General features: G+C 46.2%; 1 protein-coding gene across 2 annotated transcripts; it reads left to right on the forward strand.

Annotated features, from left to right (window-relative positions):
• The first annotated feature begins 8 nt into the window (after positions 1–8).
• ACP6 (acid phosphatase 6, lysophosphatidic) lies at positions 9–18,593 on the forward strand. 2 transcript variants are annotated; one of them, XM_061183595.1, is made up of 11 exons: positions 9–199; positions 451–649; positions 7,521–7,649; positions 7,769–7,899; positions 8,480–8,559; positions 11,663–11,750; positions 12,602–12,734; positions 13,775–13,875; positions 16,002–16,097; positions 17,583–17,748; positions 18,393–18,593. In XM_061183595.1, exons 2-11 carry the CDS (start codon positions 458–460, stop codon positions 18,534–18,536), a joined length of 1,260 nt encoding a protein of 419 aa, XP_061039578.1. In that variant the 5' UTR covers positions 9–199; positions 451–457; the 3' UTR covers positions 18,537–18,593. The 2 variants fall into 2 exon arrangements, with proteins under 2 accessions (XP_061039578.1, XP_061039577.1); XM_061183594.1 differs by lacking the exon at positions 9–199 and having other exon boundaries at positions 309–649.
• The last annotated feature ends 4,201 nt before the right edge of the window (positions 18,594–22,794 follow it).

Genomic DNA, 22,794 nt, shown 5'->3' on the forward strand with positions numbered 1-22,794 from the left:
TAAAAAAGTGGAGTTCAGTGATCTGTGTTAATGGAGTCACTGCCGCCCAGGAACTCTGGGCAGGTTCCTGTCCCGTCAAGAGTGCTGGAGGCCGAACTTGGAATACAAGTTTAAGGTTCCCTAGAGGACGAAGGATAAGGAGCTGAGCTCCCCGCTCCCCCTCCCAGTCTGCGGCGGGAGAGGCCAACCCCGACCCTGGGTAAAACTCCCGGGGAGTCATCGCTGCTCCCACCTCCGATTCTTCCCCCACGCTCCCACTCGGGGTCCCCTTCACAGCTGGGAGTCGCAGCGGTCGCAGCTTGGGTGGGTGGATGTGCTCGCCCACCGGTTCCCGGGAACTTGGGGGCGGCTGCTGAGCCCCGTCGATCGCGGAGGACTTGTATTCGCTTTCTGCACCCTCACCCCGGAGGGGAGCCGAGGGGTTTTCACCATGATCTCCCGGGTCTTCAGGGTGCGCATGTGGGCCCCGGTGGGCGTCCTGACCTCGCTGGCGTACTGCCTCCACCAGCGGCGGGTGGCTCTGGCCGAGCAGCGGGGGTCTGACGACCAGAATTCCGTCGACCGAAGCCTGCTGGAGTTGAAAATGGTGCAAGTTGTGTTTCGACACGGGGCGCGGAGCCCTCTCAAGGCGCTTCCGCGGGAGGAGCAGGTGAGAGATCGGCGGGGCTGGTGGGGCGAGGACTGTGTGGCCAACCAGTGGCGGGCCGGGCTCTTCGCCCCAACACACACCACCTTTGGAATTTTACTCTCACGGAGCGGGGGTTCGGGCTGGGTCCAGACAAAGGGAAAACAGTTTGAGCAAAGGTGCTGGCCTGCTGCCCGCCCCCGCCCCCCCAAGACTCCTCGGACTCTCGGATTGTAGGGCAGACCGGAAACTTCCAGTTACGCCCCCCGATGGCTGTGATGAAGCACAGCTAGTAGTAGTAGTGTGCTTCCCATGGTGCGTATAAATCTCCTAGGATCTTGTTAAAATGCAGATTCTGATTCCGCCGACGTGCGGTAGGGCCTGAGATTCTGCATTTCTAGTAAATATTTGTGGGAACTTGAGTACAAGGGTGTAATGCATTTATGTGTGACCATTTTGACGATTGTCAAAGAGCTGCAGGGACCTTTGTGACAGGAGCCACCCTAACTGGGGTCACAGTGGATAACAGAGGTTAATACCTTTGGGAACAGATTTTACTGCAGCTTTCTCTCAGGGTTTGCTGGATACCATTTGAAATCCTGAAGATTTTTTTGGTAACAAGTGCTGTATCTTGGAGCTCTCCTTTTTTATTTTGGGTTCCTAAACCTATTGTGGAAGGAATCTGAGGTAGGAAAAAAAAATTTTTAATTGTTTAGTCTTGTGGCTTATGTCTTAAAATCTACCTGGTTTTGGTCAGGATAATTATGATTAAAGTACAAGTAGTCAGTTTTGAAAATGATTACCCTCTCTGGATTTGATTCTTGGGGAGAGCCAGTAAAGATCTCTGGCCTTTCATAGCAGGCAGGCCTGTGATTAAAGAACTGTCTTCCTAGTGAAGATAAATAGGTAACCTGAAATCCCCAGGCATCCAGGTGTCAAACTTAACCTGTGGGGTGCTTTTGCATTGTTCTCCAGGTTGATGTTGGAGCAGGTTCAACAGGATGTCCAAATCTGATACTAGACATACTCATGGTGACAGCTGCATTTAAGAAACCCTCAAGGTTGTACAACTCACATTGTACAACTGAAAACCCAGTTTTTAAAGCTGGCCACACATGAAATCAAACCTCTAAAGCACTTCCCACAGAAATGAATAAATTTTGTCAGGCATTTAATTCTATTATCAGGTTTCTAGTTAGCCTTTCTATATGGCTATACCACATTCTATCTGGTGCCTGAATTCCATTCCTTTCCTTCGCTTTCTTTCTTTCCTTTTTTTGGATACTTTGACCTTTTTTTCAGTCTCTTACTTTGCCTGTTTATATTAGGTCACTAAATTTTCCTTATAGTTTTGTACATAGCCCATCTCTTGTGTACTCCCCTTTCTTCGCCATTTATTCTCCGTACAGAAAGGCTGTATGGAAAATAACATACAAGAATAGAAGACAAAGTTATCAGTGGTGGCAGTGAATAAAAGTCTGAATGTCTAGGCCTGGACCTCCTACAGACAGTATATGTGCTCCCTAAAGGACCCAGAAAAAAATTTAGATTCTTTTAGGGCTTTCTCCTGAGCCAGTGGATGTGTGATGGGTATCTTCTGCCTTTATGCTGGAAGCGGCAGTTGTAGCTCAGGTAGACTGCCGGCTTCATTCAATTTCTGTCTTTGTAGCCACAAAATATAGAGAATCTGAGTCCTCGGTGTTATTTTGCAATTAGATAAGGCACGTTACCTCTTTTGCCTGCTCACATTCTCTAGACTTTAGGCAGATGCACTGAACGTCTTTGGTTATCTTGTATAAAGTCTTGTGCATAAAAGCGAGGGGTAGAACCAACTCTTGTTCAACTTAGGCTATGACCAAGTATCATCAGCCTCCTGTAACTTGTTTCTGGATATTCTCTCTCAGGTTTTTTTTTCAAGCTCCAATTTAATAGAGGTTGTTACTGGAATTTTCTAATCTTCGTGGTTCTGCTATTAATTATAGTCAGAAAGGACTTTGACAACAATTCTAAAACTAAAATTGCCTTTGGTAGATATTTCCAGACTTCTGACTAGTTTATAGATAAACTTATGTGACAAGTCAATCCATTCAGTTATCTCACAAATCCTCAGAAAATATCATTGTTTAAAACTAGATGTTTTATTGAGTTGTTTTCTTATGGCTTGAATGGCTGATGAATTAACCTATCTTCCTAAAAGTTGTATCTGTGCTCTGGAAATAAAACTCTGAAACTTGATTGTCCATTTTTTCTGGTTGTTAGATTAGATCCAGGTACGCTTTCAAAAGATAAATTTGGCCCTACTTCTGGATTTCCCTCAGCTCCTCTCTATATGATGGCAAAATAGCCCCCAACCCAGGAAGATTTCTCAGTTTTTATAAAATAAAGTCCAACCCGTTCCAGCTCCACTGTTCATGAAGACATTTGGGTCCATATTTATTTGATAGTGTAGATGAGCTAGGAAGGATAATGTCAGTATCAGTGTTGATTAATACTTATTCAAAACTCAGCTAAGAGCAGCAGTTTTCAGGAAGCATTACACAAAGGATGTGCCAGTCAATCCATTCATTCCTGTGCAGTGGTGGTTCTTAACCTTGGTGGGACATTGGACTCAACTGGGGAGCTTTAAAAAACACTGATGCCTAGGTCTCTCTCCCAGAGGTTCTGATTTAATTGACCCAGAGCATCCAGATATGGTTAAAGCTTCTCTGGTGAAGCTTTAGAATTATCTGGACTGGGTAGCATTTAAAAAACTGAGGCCCCATCCCCAGGAGATCTGGATGTCATTAGCCCAGGAGGGGCTCAGGCATCAGTAACTTTAAAAAAATTTCCCAGTGATACTACTGTGCAGTGTGCAAGGTTTCAAATCATTGGTTTATTCTAAAATCTACACCTGGAAGTTCTTGTTTACTTTTACGTAGATTTTTTTTTCTTTTACCTGAATGTAGCATATCGATCCCAGTGTAGTACTGTCTTCACGGAAATGTGCTTTGGTGAGATGCTATCATTCTGTGTCGAGGGAACAATGAGAAACAATCCCACAAAACTCATTGCTGTGACTACTGAAAAGATGTTCATTATATCCTCTTTATGAGGACCCTTGGGAGGAATTTGTCTGTTAGCATGAGAAATGGTGCGCTTCTCCTGAACAGTTGCCTTGCTTTTATCTTTAAGCTTGTCTAGCTGATCAAGTTTCTCCTTGTACATAAAAGCCAGAAAGCTTAGTGCTGACTCTTTTGGCCCACGTACAGTAAGTATATGGATCTTCATAGCATGTATTTTTTTGAGAAACTTTATTACTGTATCCATATTTTTGGTCCCTATATACTCATTTGCTTTTGTCTTTCTTGTCTACTTTGAATTGCTTATCTTACTATATTTTAGGTATTGCTACCACTTACTTTAAGTTAGTTCTTGAAAATGGAGTGTAAGTAAATAAAATTATAAAGTTAGTCTTTGCCACTAACTCCGAAGCTGAAAAGCAGGCACAAGAATGAGAGTGTGTATGTGGGATGGACACCATGTATGGAGCTCATGTATGATCCATCCTTGAAAATTTGAAAATATGTACTCTAGACCTCAGGAGTCATCTCCTAGAAAAACCAGAGATCCTCTTGGTGAATGCACCTAACAGGAGGAGATTTCTTAGTGTGGCTGAGCGGGCCCTATGGACCTGGTATCAGGACCTGTGCTTAGACACTGGGCTTACAAGGATGTATAATTCAATCTCAGCTGTAAAAGAGAAAAGAGTTTACAATGTGATGAAGGAGAGAGACAAAACAGATTCCAATTATGGGAATATGCGGGGAGTGCTGGGAACTCAAAGGAGGTGTCTGAAACTTAAATTGTACAAACCTGAACTCAGTTTGTCAGCTATTCTTCTGTCTTGGCCTTAGTTTTAGTCAAGGAGTTCCTCTATTACCCTTTACCACCTTAGGCACCCAGACTCAAAATCAAAGTCATTTTCTCTTTATTCTTTCTTGTTTACCTACCAATATAGCCTCCAAATAAAGCTTTTATCTACTCACTTGCCAGGTTTGACTCAAAAGTCTTGAATCCACCCCTTCTATTCCTGCTGCCTTAGATGAGGCCTTAGGCTCTCACCAGCTCTATGGCAGACATCTTGAAATTGGCTTTTCTGCGTTGAGTCTTTCCATTTCAATTGTGATCTATACTGATGGCTTTCAAACTATTCTATGGAGCCTGCTGGCTAAGGGGATGCTGAGTGGCTAGGGTTCTGAGTTCCCACTCCTACTTAAACTAGAGGAACTCCAGTTTTTGCCTTTAAATATACAAATCTAACTCAACCTGATACTTGCTAATTAAAAAGTTTGAAAACCACTCCCAGGTTGAGGCAAACCAAGCCACTTCTTTCCTCTATATATTCTTCCCCATCTCCGCTTTGCTCAAGCTTTCTACCTAGTCTTAGAATTCTGAATACCACCCTTTCTTCTTACCTACCTCTTCCTCTCAAGTCCTGGTCTCTGCTTGTCTAAATCCTATTCATTTCAAATACCATTCCTTCCATGAAACTTTTCCTGAATCCTCAGCCAGAAGAGAAAGTCTGTCTTGCCTTTGAACTACTATGGCCATCCTCTGGTTTCTTGTAGCACGTAGTTTCTATTTTAGTTCTGCTATCATTTACATACAAAGCTTGCTGTCTCTACTAACTGGAAAATCCAAAAAAGGCAGGGTCATGTTATCTCAATCTTGGTATCTTCCACAGGATCTAGCAAATTGTTGAAGCTATTTTTTTTTCCCCCCTTGGCCGCACAGCTTGTGGGATCTTAGTTCCCCAACCGGGGATGGAACCTGTGCCCCCTGCAATGGAAGTGCAGAGTCCTAACCACTGGACCACCAGGGAATTCCCTGTTGGAGCTGTTAATTATGCCTACTGTGTGGCAGGCCCTTTGTTGGACACCCAAAATGCAGAGATCAATAGATGACACAGGCTCTGCTCTCAGGAGCTAAGTCTACTGGGCAGGACAGACTAGTAAAGGGACTTGTCTAATACAGTTTGGTGAAGGCTACCAAAAAGATCCACTGAGGCTGCTGTGAGAGCACAGGGCCAAGGTCACAGCTTCTGGGAACATTTAAGCTGTTTTGTGGTATGAACAGAAGTCTTTCCAGACGAAAGGGAAAAGAAAATTCCAGGTAGAAGGAACATGAGGTTGAAAGGCCAGGAGGTGTGGGGACGGTGTTCTAGGAAACAGAGTTGTGTGGCTAGAGAAGAAGTGTGTAGGGGAGGGAAGAATTGGTGAAGAGAGAGAGGCAGGGGCCGTCATGCAGCCATGAGCCCTTGAAGGGTTTTATGAAGGGAAGTTATAGGATTAGAACTTTGAAAGGAGGAGCAGTGATTAAAAGATTGTAGGAAGAAGGTCTCGGCTCTGAACACCCAATCTTCTGATATCAGTTGCTGTAGCACCAGCAGGGGAAGAGGCTCAGGTGTTTGGAGACCAGGTGCAGGTGAGGCTGAGACAATGCCTTTTGGAAGAATGGACCTGGGACTCCCAGTAGCCGTCTCCTGGGATATTTCTGGGAGGCACCAAGATAAATACGATGCTGTGTGACCTCGTAGGTTTTCAAATGTTAGTTTTAAAACAAAATGAAGCAGTAAGAAATTGAGTTAAATATTGTAAGTGCTGTAGGAATTCAGATAAGAAGACAACCACTGAAAGCTGGAGCAGACACAGATGGGGAGGTAAGGCTTGAGCTGTCATTGAACCTTGGAGAGAAGCTGGATGGACAGAGAGGGACAGGACTCCCTCCGAGCAAGGGAAGCGAGCTGAAAGAAGATGTAGAGGAAGCAGTGGGTATGGTCTGGCCTGGGTAGGGGAAGAGAGGCATAGTGGCAGTACAGCTGGGGACAGAGGCTGGGCCAAAAGTCCTGAAAGGCAGATGTTTCTCTCTTGGAACATTAGGAAAAAGCTATTGATGTGATGAGAGTGGCCTAGCAAGATTAATTAGGTGGTTATGTATATATGGTTTGGGGGGTGGGAGGGAGAGAGCCTGTCACAGGACTTTGCCTGAGGTAATAAGGTTTTATACTCTAATAGTAAGATAAAAGAAGGACCAGTGGGAGTAACATTTTTTCTAGCCAGTGATCCACAGGGTTTGGGGTGGGGATGGGGGAGCAGTGGGGCGAGTCAGAGGTTTGAGTCTTGGGAAATAGGATTGGGGTAGCCTTGAGAATCATAGTCAGTTGGGAAGAGGGGCTGGTATATGGGATTAGAAGAAAAGACTTTTGTTTTTAAAATTGAAGTCATCACATCGGACTCAATGCGTGTAAGAATTTTATGGGCAATTGGAGCTGTGAGGCCTATGACTACTTGTTATGTTTCGAAAATCAGTACAGTTGGGGCAGGGGCCAGATTGCAAGGAATAAAGGAAGATGGTGAAGAAGTGAAGGTTTCTTAGAGGGCAGCTACTTGTTTGAGAAGTTGGATGAAAGGAAGGGAAATACGTAGTAGTTGCAAGAGTCCTTAAGGAGGGGCCATAAAAGCCTTCAGGTTGATTTCTTAAAAATTCTTAAGTATATGGTCACTGAGATTATATCATATTCATTCACTTATTCAGTCATTAGTTCATTCATTCATTCGCCACGGCGCTCTGGCTGCTTCTCCCCTTTACTTCAGTCTGGGCTTAGTGCCAGAGCAACAGCTTAACAGTGAGTACTAGTGTAGCAGTAACAGGACTTGGGCTGAGGACACCTGGAATAATAGATCTCAGTCTTTTCTTCCCTTAATTGGAGCTGGAGTTAAAGTTTCTTTCCTTCCTTCCCATAGGAAGGTTGCTTGTCTAGTGTCAGTGTGATTCTAGCTATGTGCTGCTGGATATTAATGCCCTAAGTTTCAAAAACCTTTTTAAACAATGTGTTGTTTTTTTGTGGTCACAACAGGTAGAGTGGAAACCCCAGCTACTAGAGGTCCCACCCCGAACTCGGTTTGATTACACAGTCACCAATCTAGCCGGTGGCCCGAAACCACATTCTCCTTTCGACTCTCAGTACCACGAGACCACGCTGAAGGTGAGCGATGCTTCCCTGCTCTGGGAAGCCCCCCTGCAGGGCTGTGATGGTGTGCTCTGGCCTGAGGTTAGCAGGCCACCAGATGTTTTCATTCTTCTCTCCTTCCTCCCCCACCTCAGGGGGGCATGTTTGCTGGACAGCTGACCAAGGTGGGCATGCAGCAGATGTTTGCCCTGGGAGAGAGGCTGAGGAAGAACTACGTGGAGGACATCCCCTTTCTTTCGCCAACCTTCAACCCACTGGAGGTCTTGTGAGTCACTTGAAAAAGGGATGTTGCACCCAATGTAAGGTCCTGAGCATGAGAAAACCTGCCCTGATGCCCCAGGTGGTTCCCACTCTCATCCAAGGTAGTCTGGGGGGATGTGAGGGCGATCTGGCTGTGACATCTGTCACCCCATTGATCGCCAGGGTTGATTCTGCTGATCTGGCTAGCTAGGCGGGTATCCCCTTCCTCTCCCACCTCTCCATGTGTGTCCCTCCCGAAGCTGCACACTCGGTCGAAGAGGATGACCTTCCCCGATAGAGGAGGACCATTCTCCGGTCAAGGGTATACGAGAAGCTGCTCTCCCCTGCTAGAACCTCCAAGGTAGTCTGGGAGCAGTTACCCTAGTACAGTAGGATTCAGTGAACAAGTGGTCACTGGAGGTCACATTCATTGGCCTTCAGGTCCCTTGGGCAGCCATCCCACAGAGAGATAAAGGATACTTCCCTGCCCTATAGCTCCCCTTATGTAGTCTTGAAAGCCTCCCAGCTGCTCTGTGGAATAAGGTGGAGTGTAGATATAAATCTTCCTTTTATGAGTTAATCTACCTTTTTGTTTTTTTCCCCAGCATTCGTTCCACTAACATATATCGGAATCTGGAGTCTACCCGGTGTTTGCTGGCTGGGCTTTTCCAATGTCAGAAAGAAGGTTTGAGTTTGGGGTCTACGAGTCAGCCCCTGTCCCTGAGGAGCCTTTTCTTCTCACTTCCAAAGCCCCGCTCTCTCTTTCTTGGTGTCTGTCTCCTTGGTCTCTCTCCTCCTGCTCATGTAGCTTCCATGGTGTACCTACTACTCTGGCAGCCCCCTCCCTGTCTGGCCTGCTGCTGCCCTTGCCAGCCTGACCTGCACACCTGCAGCAATGCGTCAGCTGCTCTGATGCGCCTCTGGCTCCTGACTTCTTCTCTCAAGCGTCTACACAAGCTGCATGAGGCAGCCCCAGCCAGGTCTTGTGAACAGTACTGGGGCCTTTTTGTTTAGTAGAGACGCTGCTGAAAAGGAAGGAGGGCAGGAGGGACACTTCGCTGGGACATGGGTCTGCTGCTACTGCCCTGGTCTTGGTGAAAATCCACAGCGTGACCCAGATGGTATTAACAGTATTCCGTACGGCCTTTCCTAGTTAAGAAAATCTGTCGAGTTTGCGTTTTGACCTATTCAGCCAGTGAATGAGCACAGCTAGTGGTTCTCAACCTTTTCACCACCAAGAACTACATTTATTATTTTCCCTTATGGATCTCATGTGTTGAGGCCCTTTGACTATCAAATGAAGCCATATCTTGTCATTTGTAATTGATTGAAATTTACATTTAATTGCTGGTCTGAGTTTCAGATCATCATGACCTCACCAGTATTAAAATACTAAAATGATGCCATAAGGCAGAGGTTCTTGTTATTTTCTTTAGCTTCTGTAGCAGTATCTCAAATAGAGATAAAACTTCCATCAGGCTTTTAAAAAATTTGTAAAATACAGAACCTCCAGGCCAAAGGAGGCTGGCCTTGCCCCCAGCTGGCTTGGGTACTGCTGCTAATTCTGGCTGAAGTTGGCTGAACACAAACAGCGAGCCTAAGTAACATAAAGCAAACAGGATGGGCTGCTCCTTACCTCTTGGGAGCCCCTGAGTTTAGGAATAATCCATAGTGCCTGGCCTTCTGAAAGCTGTTCACTTGCTCAGCTTCTAAAAGGCAAATGTCCTCTCCTCAGAACCACCTGAAGTGTAACTGAGGTAGGAAAGGTGTTTCTTGGTGCAAGGAAGGAAGTGGTATCATCACCAGCCTCTGGTGTGGCTGCCTGGGTAGCCGCTCCCTGCACTGGACCCAGACATCCTCACAGTCCAATTTGACTCCTGTCACAGCTACTTCCATGCCTTGGCCAGTATCAAGGGATTTGAATAGACCTAAGAAGCCCACAAGGTGCTACCATTGGTGGAAGTGGTGCAACTTTGGGATATTGTTTCAAGAGTAAAATCCTAGAGAAGGCCCAGAAGGTTTTGAGTAAACTACAGAGAATCAGGCTGGTGGGGGGAAGCTGGAAGGTGTTGGTCTGCACCATTTGGTCTTTCATTCATTCAATGCACATCTGAGTGCCAACTCAAATGTGCCTTATTTATCATAAACTGTAGGTCCATTATCCAGACACTAATGTCAGGTACCAGGTAGGAATTATCATGTGTTAATTAGAGGTTTAAATCATAGTTACTATTATTCTCACATTTAAAGGACTTACTATACATCAAACATTGTTCTAAGAGCTTTGCAGATATTAACTTGTTTAATTCTTGTGATAACCCTGTGAGGTAGGTAACATTATCCCCATTTTACAGATAAGAGAACTAAGGTACAGAGAGGCTAAATGACTATCTGAGGAACACAAAGCTGGTAAATGGAGGAGCAGGGATTTAAACTCTGGCAGTCTGGTTTCACAATCCATACTCTTCACTCTTGTGCTCTCCTGCTTCTCAGAAAACATGTATATCTGGAGACGGCCTCTGATCATTTGGTCTATTCTTTTTTACAATGTTTCCCGTGGAACCCCATGATTCTTCAGAGGGGTCAGAAACTACAGAAAAGAAGGGGGTTGGGGAATGCAAGTAGACTATACTTTGGACCCCTACCTTGAAGCCATCAGCACCTTTTCTTTTATTACCTTATCTAACAGTGGGAGGAAAAAGCTTCCACTGCTTTAGAAACAACTGAAAATTGCTGATACTAGTCTCATCCCTTCAATTTACACATGAGCCCCAGAGAAGGGAAGTGACTTCCCAGGGCCATCCTACTGGTTAGTTGTAGATTCAGGCCTAAACTCATGACTTTCAGTCTGATTTCCTTTTTCTGTCCAGACCAACAAAGTGTGTCTGAATTCTGATATTCTACTCAAGTCACCATAGGCTACTTTTAAATACTGAGGTTTTGGCTATCAATAATTTGTTTGGAAATAATAGCTCTTTGGGGTTTAGATTCACCTAATAACTCCATGGATTGACCTCAGTGAATTCCAAAAAGCTTCTCTGCCATCAGAGAAGGTGAGGCTTGAGCTGTGTAGAACGGGGTGCTACCACAGGCCATTGCCATCTCTGGCACAGAGCAAAGCGTGGGAAGGTGTTAGAGCACTTTTCTTGGGCACTGTTGGATGGGACAAGGGTACTCGTGAGCTCTGGGCAGGATCAAGCTGCTGCGAGGTCTGTAAGAACACTGTTTGTAGTCTAATCTTTGGTTCCTGGTAGTTCATGTGGAAGCCTGGTTTTTCTTTTGGGCGAGGCCATGGGGTCTGAGAGAATTTGTGACCCTGTGGCCACCTTTCTCAGATTGTCATGTCAGTCACCATATTGGCCTATAGGATCGGACTTTGGGAAGCAAGAATGGCACCTAGTTCTGATAAAGTGAGGGAGGATGCATTCTTTATTAGAATCCCCAGGTACTGGTGGTACCTCGAGGTGACGTTTTTTGGAATGGGTCATGGACGTGCCAGTCTGATCGGCACCTGTACCTGCTCTCAGCTATAGGTGGCCCGGCAGGAGAGGTTGTGCTGGACAAAACAAGACTGCTACTGCTTTCTCCATTGCTCAGACCGCAGCAGAGCTCCTGTTGGCAAGGCCAGGGCATGTTGAAGGCATTCACTGTCCTTAAGGAGTAACCTCGGTGATCTGCCTCTGGGAGCAGCTCTGTCTGTATAGACAGAGAGAAGAAGAAGGGGGTGGAGCTGCTGGGAAGAACAAGCTGAAGCCTCTTCCCGCCTGTGCTTCCCACATTCCTTCCAGGACCTGTCATCATCCACACTGATGAAGCAAGCTCTGAAGTCTTGTACCCCAACTACCAAAACTGCCGGAGCCTCCGGGAAAGAACCAGGTAACTGCCCCTGATTCTTGCTCACCAGGGGGTGAACAGGCAGCGTTTTACCACCTTAGCTGGCAGGCGCTCCCTGAACTGAGGGCCTGCCCAGGCTGGCCGTGCTGGTGGATAAGGGATGAAAGAGATTGCATTAAGCTCAGGTCTGACATCAACTGTCCAGGAAGTGAGGCAGCTCTTGCTCACGGCGACAGGCTAATAGTGAAGGTACAGGGTGCCTGGGGAGAGCCACACGCAGGGCTGGAAAGATGGTGTATACAGCCATGAGTGGGGCTTTGCCATTTACCAAGCATTATCCTCTCTTCAGTCCTTCAATGCTCTCAGATGGGGCAGATGAAGAACCTTACAGAAAAGATGATTAAATAAGGATGAGCCAGTCAGTCATCAAGCTGCAAATCCAGACGGACAAGCAGAGGAAGACACAGCTTCCCCTTTTCTTACCAGCGTTCCGCCGTGTAGGATAGATTGGTTTGGGCTGGTGGCACTTTTCAGTTTTCAGGTATTTCTGGGCTGCACTAAGCCTGTGTAGTATGTGTTCCCCCAGAAGGAGAATGCTGCTTTCAAGCAGACCTGGCCATGCTTGCACTGTTTTTGATCATGCTGGAGTGGGATTTGGAAAATCCGGGTTATTAGTCTAGTCCTGGTACATACTAACTTCCTTTTACAAGTCATTTGACCTCATAGAGTCTTAGTTTATTCATCTATACCATGGCAATAATACTAGCTAACCCCGATGAGTCGTCGTTGAAGGTTAAATGAGATCCCAAGTGAAGAATTGTATACACTTTGTCAACTGTTAATCACTCTACAGTATGATGAAATATAAGGAATAACTTGTTATTTTTTGGCAGAGGCCGGAGGCAGGCTGCTGCTTTGCAGCCAGGGATCTCAGAGGATTTGAAGAAGGTGAAGGAAGGGATGGGCATTGCCAGTAGCGATGGAGTGGACTTCCTCATCCTCCTGGACAACATGGCTGCTGAGCAGGTGGGCTGGCGGTCCTCCTCGGGCCCTGGGGGTGGGGGACCCTGGGGGAGGCTTGGTGGGCTGCCTCCGGAGTTAGAACTGGGTGGAGACCTCCTGGCTTGGAGGCAGCTGTGATAGGACTTGCAGACAGAATGGACGTGGGAACCGAGGGATAGGGAACAATCAAGGAGGACCCCTTACTGGGTTAGGAGCCCAGACATTTAACTCTCAACCAGAGTTTCTTAAAGCACATTCGCCAGAATGCCCATGATGTGAGCGTGTATTACGTGGGCAGGCAGGGGTGGGGTGGGTGATGGTAGGGAGAGATTATTGTCTAAAAATTTTGGAATCCCTCTTTATTGTATCACTTTTTGGAGAGTCTATACACACGTCAGCATATTAAAGAATCTGAGAAGCCTGTAGTAAAGAAAGTTGGTTAATCCTTAAGTCTGTTTTTCTCAAACTTGTTTAGCCATAGAATCTTTTTTATCTAATAAATACTGAAGACTGCACAATAGGAAATGCTGCTCTAGATTCAAAAGTCAGACACCCAAAGGCAGTATAGCCTGGATCTTCCTTCCTTCTCTTGTGAAGTTGACGGTGTGCCCTGAAGGCAGAAATGTACCTTGTGCTTATGCCTAAAATAGGGTTAAGGTTAATAAACAAGAGTTTGCGTATATAACGTATTTATATGGCATACTTTTTAGAAATCATCTTGGGGAAAATGAAGGCCAAGTAGAAATTTATGAATTCCTTGCCTTGTATTTTATTCAATTTTTTTTTTTTTTTTTTTTTAGCTTAAGAAAATACAAATTTTTTTTTACTTTGGGGTAGATGAGGAGTATCAGAAAGAGAGGAAAAACAATTTTTTTTTCCTGGGCCTTTAGATCTCGAGGAATAGCTTCCGACAGGCCTTGGGGACATAGATTTTTGAGCTCTCCCCAGGAGAGAGCTCTCCCCAGGAGAAGACAGGCCCCTAGGGCTCCATGAAAGCTGATTGGCTGCCAGGCTCAGTGGATGAGAAGCATTTCTTTCAAAACCTGTACCCTTGGACCTTTCAGGTGCACAGCCTCCCGAGCTGCCCCACGTTGAAGAGGTTCGCATGGATGATTGAGCAGAGAGCGGTGGACACAGCCTTGTACATCCTGCAAAGGGAAGACAGGTGAGGAGCCTCTTCGGCTGCTGGCATAAAGTCACGCTCGGTCAGGCCTCCCAGTGTGTGGGGACGGGGGCTCATCAGGCCTGCTCACACTGTTAGCTGGCGTCTCTGTGTGCAGAGGCCGAGATCACCCCATTCTGCTGGCCTTCTGAATGGACTCGGCCCTAGGTCCTTACATTTCCAGAGCTGGGACTAGTGACCTAGTGCTTCCATTCACTGTTACACAGAACCGGGAGCCACCACTCGGCTGGGTTTCTCTTAATCACTGACTTTTTCCTTTGCTTTAAGTTTCAAAAGATTTGGGTGGCGGGGGATGCTGAAGGAAGAATCATTATTGCTACTTTATTCATCACATTACAGTTTACAAAGCACCTTCCTGTTCTCGCTGTGAGGTAGGTGTCATTATCCCTGACAAGTCCAAGTCCTCGCTTTAGAGATGGAGAAACTGGACCTGAGAGATGTGGGCTACCTTGCCCAGGCTCAGCTAGCAAGTGGCAGAGGCGGGACTTGAACCCAGATCTTCTGACCGCCAATCCTGTGTTTTCTCTATTTTACTGGTACTTAGGGCTCTGTTTTTAGAAGACCTATTTCCTGACTACCAGAATGGAGAGTGCCTCTCTTACCAAATTTCAAAAAACACCTTTCTATGATTGGTTCAAAGCATTCAGCTTGTCCTCAGAATAGGTGACTTGGTAGAGAGGGGAAATGGGAAGTAGAGGAACAGTCCGGGGAAGATGAGTGGGAGGAAAAAGCAGCTAACATTTCAAGAATTTGCTTGGTCTTGCATAAACATAGGAGCCTCTGCCTGCTTTTCTCCCACGCAGAGTCAGTGTGTCCACTTTGCACTTGCCTTGGGCATCTGGAAGGCTCCAGTCGCGCCACTCAGCTTGCTGCCACTCCCTGTGACTTGTCTCCTTCCCTCGTCTTTTCCTGAAGTGGCCCCACTGGACCTAAATTGTCACTCACTGCCTTCCCCTCCACCAACACATACCCACATATTTAGTAAATATATTAGGCTTTGCGGCCCGTGTATTGTCCGTTGCATCCGCTCATCTCAGCCCATGTAGCGTGAAAGCAGCCATAGATCATACGCAAACAAATGGGCTCAACTGTGTTCCAATAAAACTCTATTTACAAAAACAGGCAGGTGGGTTGGATTTGGCCCATGGCCATAGTTTGCTTTCTCCTGGTGTAAAGCGTTTCAAACAAGACCTGATCCATTCTCCTTTCCGTTAGCCCTGGTTTCATAAAACTGATGTTTCTTCAAGGACAAATGGTTACAACTTCACAGTGCCATCCAACTTGGCTTGGCCTGCACACATTCTTCTGGAAAGCGTATTTGCGTACTCCTCAGCTATTGCTTCAACTTTCCTTGATTTATAAAGGTGGCCATTTACCCAGTCACCATGAATAAAGATTGGTCTAAGCCAATCATGGCAACCCCGCTTCCTTTTGTCAGTGATTGGGTTCTGGGAATTCTGGGAGAGGTTTTTTTTTTCCTCTTTGATAAAAAGTGTGAGGCACCCAAACCAAGCCTTTTTGCTACTTACTAGCCCCATCTTTTAGCTTTGTTTGCTACTGTGAGAAGACATGCTTTGAGTAGAGGTACCACCTTGTGATCATGAGGTTGACAGTCCTGAGCATGAAAGTGGTGGAGCCACAGCGCCAAGCCTGGGAGCACTAGTGTTGAACTTCTTGTTAAATAAATAAGAAAAGTCCTTATGGTCTAAATTCCAAAGAAGCGTAGGAAGTGTAGTTTAGGCAGTTCCTTTGGATGGCTTTTCTAAGGGCCTTCTGGAATTCCTGGAATCCATTACACCGTGTCCTTCCCAGTTTTGTTCTTTTAACCGTGAAGGCCTAGTTCTCCATGACGTGTCCTGTCTCAGCTGTGTTCATACCAGGTCTGTATCCTGCTGCTGTTATTGTCGGCAGGCTTTGCGCGCAGAGCGCCCTCAGACTCGTGGCAGCACTGTTTCTCTCCTTACTGCCTGTCACTGTCCCTCACGCATCCCTTGGCTTTTCTCAACTCTGTCTCATTGGGCTCATGAGGTTCAAGGGGGCAGAACTAGCCTGCATCCCTTGTGTGCCGGGTGCCCACTGGGTACTTAAATATTGTTTACTCGCCATAGGGAAAGCCTTCAGATGGCAGTGGGCCAATTCCTCCACATTCTGGAGAGCAACCTGCTGAACGTCGTGGACCCTGCCACTCCACCCGGCAAGACCAGGTACCTGGCCCAGCAGCTCGGCTTGGTGTGGCTGAGGGCAGCGGGGCGGGGTGGCATCTGGCTGCAGGGAGCGAACCCAGGTTCTAGGAGGGCAAGAACGAGGCTGTCAGTGACTGAAAGTAGATGTTTAAGAGGCCACGTGTCCCAGAGACATTCACAACATTTCTGCCTTTCTTCCTGCCACACCTGTCCTACCATGTTCTGAAATTTTATTTTAGTAAAAAAGAACCCTAAATTTATTTTTCCTTTTTTTTTTAACTAATTGAACATGTGTCCAACGGAGTAGCTAATTAGGACATCACACTGATTTGGTATTATAATAGCCCCAAACACTGATAATTGCTTAATAGATTATTTAAACAACTTCACTGAATATACAGGAAGGTAGGATTTCTACTGGGCATTTAAAAATGTTGGACGTGGCTCGTGAACCTCCATTGCCACTTTTGGAGTGCCTGGAAGCCCAGGTTAGGGACCACAGATTTGGAATGTTATGTGTCCTGGGCACTTGCTAAGCAAAGTGTGGTCTGCAGGTAAACAGCTTCACTGTCACCTGGGGTTGTTAGATTCTCTCACCCCAACCTGACCCACTGAATCAGAATCTGCATTTTAACAAGACACCCAGGTGGTTTGTAAGCGCCCTAATATTGGAGAAGGACTGCTGTAGACTGCCTTCTTGAGAGAAAGAATTGTACATAGTTAGAAATGCGCAATGAGCGTGGGGAAGGTAGGGGACAGTGAGTTGAAATAGGAACATTCAGGAACTTTGGGCCTAGATTTATAATAGCAAACCATGTGAATGCCCTTCCCTGCCCTTCACAGACCTGCAATGACAATAGATTTCTTACTGGCCTTTGCCACCTTGCCCGGCCTCGGCCTTGTGTCTGTAGAGTCCTGTACGGTCCAATGTTAGCCTTCTAGGTTGGGGGTCAACAAATAAAATCCTCAGTGTTTCCCAAGAGACAGATACAAGGATCAGGTAGATGTAGATTAAAAGGCAACTTTATTACTGATTAAAGCCCATTTAGAGAATGTATTGAGGGCCAAACAGGCATATTAATGAAATGGACTTAATTCCCCCAAACTGCAACCTTCCCCAACAAGGAGAGCTTGCTCTGCTAAACTCATCACACAGCTGAGAGTAGGAAGAACATTTGCTGTAGGCAGGCGGGTCCCAAAGAGAGAAGAGAGGTAGGGCTGTGCCACACACGCCCAGTTTCTTCTTCAAAACTCACCAGGGGAGGAGTAGGTGGTTGGTTGGGCAGGAGGAGGCCAGGAGGGCTACTCCAGTGGGGATCCCTCCTCATGAAAACAAGGGGCGTGCGGATAAGGGTTCTCCCCACGATCTACTTCAAAGGAGTTTTTTACTAGGCTCAACTGATTTGTAGATGTCACCGGTTTCCTCACTCGCGAAGGCAGCAGTGTCCTGGCCTCCAGAGTCCTAAGGTAAAGAATTAATTGTGGAGAACTGTTTTCTTCTTGCAGAAAGCTGTACCTCTATGCAGCTCATGATGTGACCCTCATGCCTCTCTTAATGGCCCTGGGGATTTTTGACCACAAATGGCCCCCGTTTGCTGTGGACCTGACCATGGAACTCTACCAGCACCGGGAGTCTAAGGAGTGGTTTGTGCAGCTCTATTACCGTGGGGAGGTAAGAGCCCCGGGGTGGGGTTGGGAGGTGGCTGGGCGACCCCACCCACCTGGTTTAGCACCAAGTCTCCCTCCTCGGGCCCAGGGAGTCTCCACTGGCACCTGAGCTCTCAGAATCCTCTCAAGGCTGTGGCCCAGGGTTAAGGCAGAACTGGGCATATAGTGGCAGGCTGGGACTTGGGCCTTATCCCTTATCTTCTAAGAACAGGACCGCCCTTCTCTTCTCATGAGTGTCTCTGCCAGGATGTAACACCCTGACTGTGAGGCCTGTTTTGAAAATGAATGATGCTGTCTTTGGGAGGTGATGTTTACTGTCAGTACTCCTGGTGCCTTGGCTGCTTCAGCAGGTTGCTATCCAGGGCAGGGGCTAGAGCACTCCCCACGGCTTAGACCTTTAGCCTTCCCAGCTCAGGAGTAAACATGAGTGTGTTTTCCCAGTCAATTCAACCAACAGTTCTTGAGGGACTTTCACAAGCAGGGCATAGTGCTCTGACTCTGGAAGTTGACCAGTTAATGGGGCCTTCCTGTCTGTTATATGTGTGTATACACACACCATTGGGTCAAAGCCTTTCAGAGCTCCGGGCACAGCTGAAAACAGCCAGACGGGGTCCTCAGTGCCCCTGCTGAGTTCTATCTCTTCCACAGGAGCAGGTGCCGAAAGGTTGCCCTGACCGGCTCTGTCCACTGGACAAGTTCTTGAACACCATGTCAATTTATACCTTGAGCCCAGAAAAATACCACACACTCTGCTCTGAAGCACAAGTGATGAGACTTGGAAATGGAGAGTGAGTGATTTGTACAAGTAGGATGTGTTGATTTTTTTAAATAAAATGCCTTTACACAATGCCTCCAGCTGTTGTGTTTGGGAAAGGCAGGAACAAGGGTTAAGGTACTTTAACATAAGGGAAGGGTATTTCCCTCCTGTAGGTATATTAGGGTCTCTTCTTGAAAGGAAAAGGCATGTAATGTTGAGACCAGAATGATGTATCCTATTTTGTGGCTTGATTTCCATGGCCAGAAGCAGCTGCCTGTGACATAGGCTGGGGACATCATGACCCTGTAGAATTGAGTGTGGGTTTGGACTTCAGTTCTTTTTTCTTATCTTCATTTCACAAACATATATTGAGCACCTACTAAGTAGTGATCATTATAAAGGTGAAAGGTTACTGCCCTCAAGTTGTTTCAGTCCAGTAGGAGAGGCAGATAAGTGAATCAGTGATGACAATACAGTATATTTCATTCTGTGATAAGGTACATCAGGGGCTACTTGGGTACAGAGAAGACACCCGCAGCCCCAGTTGGCAGGGGCTGGGGGGAGCAGTTAAACGCTTCTTGGGAAGTTCTGTCCTGATCTGAATAGAGAAAATGAGGGAGTAGGAGTTAACCAGGTAAGCAAGAAGGAAGTGGTGTTACGTAAAAGGCAGGCTTGAAGGTCAGGGCACGTTGCTGGGCAAGGAGGTGGGGCCCTGCTGTGGAGACCTGGCAGGAAGGGCACTGGCTTCTGGTAGCTGGAGCTCCAGGAGCGTGGATGAGGGCTCGCATGGCGGGTCGGGACCACTCTCAGCATAAGTGCTCCACCGTGACCTGGGCCCCCAAGGTTACCTGGTGATCCCCCTATTTCCTTATCAATTTTCTCATTCTTCCCCAGAATCTATTTCAAACTTTCTCTGATCTCGAGCCACCAACCCCTTTACTTCTCAGAGAAAATAGCAAGCACAAAAACCTCTCTGCTTCCTATCTTTATGTTGATGACTCCCAGATCTACCTCTCTAGTTCAAGTTTTTTCTTCCGAGCTTCAGACACTTATGTCCACTTGGATTTCCCACAGACACAAAATTTTCCCTCTCTCCTCCTAGACCTGCTCTTCCTACAGCCTTCCCTATTTGAATGGAAGACGCCTCCACCATCCACTCAGTTACTAAACCAGAAATCTATCCTTGTCTCCTTCCTCTCACATTTTTCTATGTCTAATCAGTTAAGTTCTATCAGTCCTACCTGTTTATTTCTTGAATATACTCATATCTTTTTTCCTCGATCTTCAATATCCCCTCACCCTACTAATTGCTATATTTCTTATTTCACTAAGATAGTAAAAGCAATCAGAAGAGAACTTCCATATCCATCACCCCACCCCCAACCTGCTAACCCAGCTGCATTGGTGCCTATAAGGCCCTCCTTCCTTTTACTAAGAATGAACCATCCCTACTCCTATCCAAGGCCAACCCTCCAGCTTTGCATTAATTCCTACAATTATTTCTTTCCTCTATTGTTAATTTTCTCTTCCTCCCAGTCTTCCCATTAGCTTACACATATGCTGTAAAATCTCCTGTCTTAAGAAGTTTTCCCACATCTTTGAACTACTATGCTATTTTCTTCTTCCTTTTGTAGCAAAACTGCTCAAAAGAGTTGTTCATACTTGCCATCTCTGATTCTTCCCTTCCCCTTCTCTCTTGAACCAACTGTGATTTGGCATTCACCCCTCCCACTCCATGGAAACAGCTTTGTCAAAATCATCAGTGACCTCTGAGTGCTAAATCAGTAGCCAGTGTTCAGTCTTCTTACTCAGCTTCTCATCAGCACTCTTGGAATATTTTCTTCATTTGGCTTCCTTGACAAATACTCTCTTGGTTTTCCTCATTTCTCAAATTCTCAGTTTTTGCTGAATCTACATTTTAAAAATCTCTAAGTGTTGGAGTATCTCAAGGCTTAGTCCTTGTACCTTTTCTCCTACACTTACCCCCCTAGGTGATCTCAAGCAGTTCCATAATTTAAAATATTATTTACGTAATGTCTCCTAAATTCATACCTTCAATCTGGACCTTTCCCCTGAATTCTGGTTCCATTTCCAACTGTCTATTCAACATCTCTGCGTGGATATTTAAGCTATTTAATATGTATTGAACTTCCCATTGTCCATGCTAAACTCTCAATTCTCATGCCTCTTCGACTTCTCCCACACGCTTCCCCATTGAGGTAAATGGCACCACCATTAACCCAGTCGGTTGGGCCAAGAACTTTGGAGTTACCCTTAACTCCTCTCTTTTTCTCGTGTGCTACATCTAATCCGTCAGTAAATCCTATTGCACCTCTCTTCAAACTTTATCCTGAATTGACCACTTCTCAAGACTTCCATTGCTACTATTTTCATCCCAGCATCACCTCTCACCTGGATTATTGCAAAGTCTCCTGTTTCTGCCCTTTCCCTCTCTGCTAATTTATCCTCAACGCAGGTGTTGCTTTTAAAATACGAGTCAGATCATGTCACTCTTCTGCTCCAAATTCTCTCTGGGCTTCCCATCTCAAAGAAAGAGCCAGTCATAATGGTCGTCAAGACCTTTATGTGATTTTCTCTCCTACCTGTCTCTTCTTACTTTATGCTAGCTGCACTAGCCGCCTTACCATTCTCGTCTGCCAAGGAGCCCCGAGTCATGTCCTCACCTCAGGCTCTTTGTACAAGCTCTTCCCCTCTCTGCAATGCTCTCCTAGACATGGGCATGGCTAGCGCCCTTTCTTCATTCAGATCTCAGCTCACTCTCATCTCAGAGAGGCCCTTCCCTGTTGTCCTACATAAGATATTTCAGATCCACCCCCTCACTCTACCTCCAGCCTAGTTACACTCTATCACCTTGCATTATGGGTGGAATTATATCCCTTCAAAATTCACATTTTGTAGTCCTAACCCCCAGTACCTCAAATGTGACTGAATTTGGAATAGAGCCTTTAAAGAGGCAGTTAAGGTAAAAAGAGGTCATATGGGCTTCCCTGGTGGCGCAGTGGTTAAGAATCCGCCTGCCAATGCAGGGGACACAGGTTCGAGCCCCGGTCCGGGAAGATTCCCACATGCCGAGAAGCAGCTAAGCCCATGCACCACAACTACTGAGCCCACGCATCACAACTACTGAAGCCCACGCACCTAGAGCCTGTGCTCCACAACAAGAGAAGCCCGCGCACCGCAACGAAGACCCAATGCAGCCAAAAATAAATAAATAAATTAATTAATTAAAAAAAACCATATTTCTCAACTTAAAAAAAAAAAGAGGTCATATGGGTGGGCCCTAATCCAATATGACTGGGTAAAGAAGAGAACATTAGGACTCTGACACAGAAGGAAGACCATGTGAAGACATAGGGAGAAGATGGGCATCTGTAAGCCAAGGAGAGAGGCCTTAGAAGAAACCAACCCTGCTGACACCATGATCTTGGACTTCCAGCCTCCAGAACTGTGAGGAAATACATTTCTGTTGTTTAAGCTACCTGATCTGTAATATTCTGTTACAGTAGCCCAAGCAAATCCATCCACCTTGTCCTGTCTCTTTTACCCTGTGGTATTTCTCAGTGCTTGATATTACACATCTGTGTATTTATTTGTTTATCTCCCTGATGAGAATGTAAACTCCGTGAAGGCAGACTTTACCTTGTTCACCGATGTGTCCCCAGCACTGAGAATAGTGCCTAGCACGCGCTAGTGCTCACAGATTTGTTGAGTGAGTGAGCACCTCTGGCACTGCTCTCCTGGGCCCATAATCATCCTCCCAGGTTACTCAGTGCCTTCCTAACAGATCACTCCCTTTCTTGTGCTCCATTACCCTTTGAGACGTGGCCCCTGCTTATATCTCCAGCCTCGTCCCTCACACCCCCTCATGCATTGCCCCCCTGGCCAGACTGAACTGTTTCAAGAAAAGTTAGTCCCTCTCCTCTGGCCCTTGTGACACACTGTTTCCTCCCCTGGCCCCCGACACACCCTCCCTTTGCCCACGTATCCCTCTCATCTTTTTTTTTTTTTTAATTAAGCAATTTTTTTTTAAGGAGAAAGAGAGACGTTTATTTTAAGGAGTTGGCTCACACAATCCTGGGGACCAGCAAGTCTTTAGGAAGGAGGCTCAGGTAAGAGCTGGTGTTGCCATCTTGAGTCTGATGGTTGGAAACTCAGACAGGGTTTCTATGTTGCTGTCTTGAGAATTCCTTCTTCTTTTTTTTTTTTTTTGGCCGTGCCTTGTGGCATGTGGGATCTTAGTTCCCTGATCAGGGATCGAACCCGTACTACCTG

Source organism: Eubalaena glacialis, chromosome 3 (genome assembly GCF_028564815.1).
Source record: "Eubalaena glacialis isolate mEubGla1 chromosome 3, mEubGla1.1.hap2.+ XY, whole genome shotgun sequence".
In the NCBI taxonomy this organism is placed as follows: Eukaryota; Metazoa; Chordata; class Mammalia; order Artiodactyla; family Balaenidae; genus Eubalaena; species Eubalaena glacialis.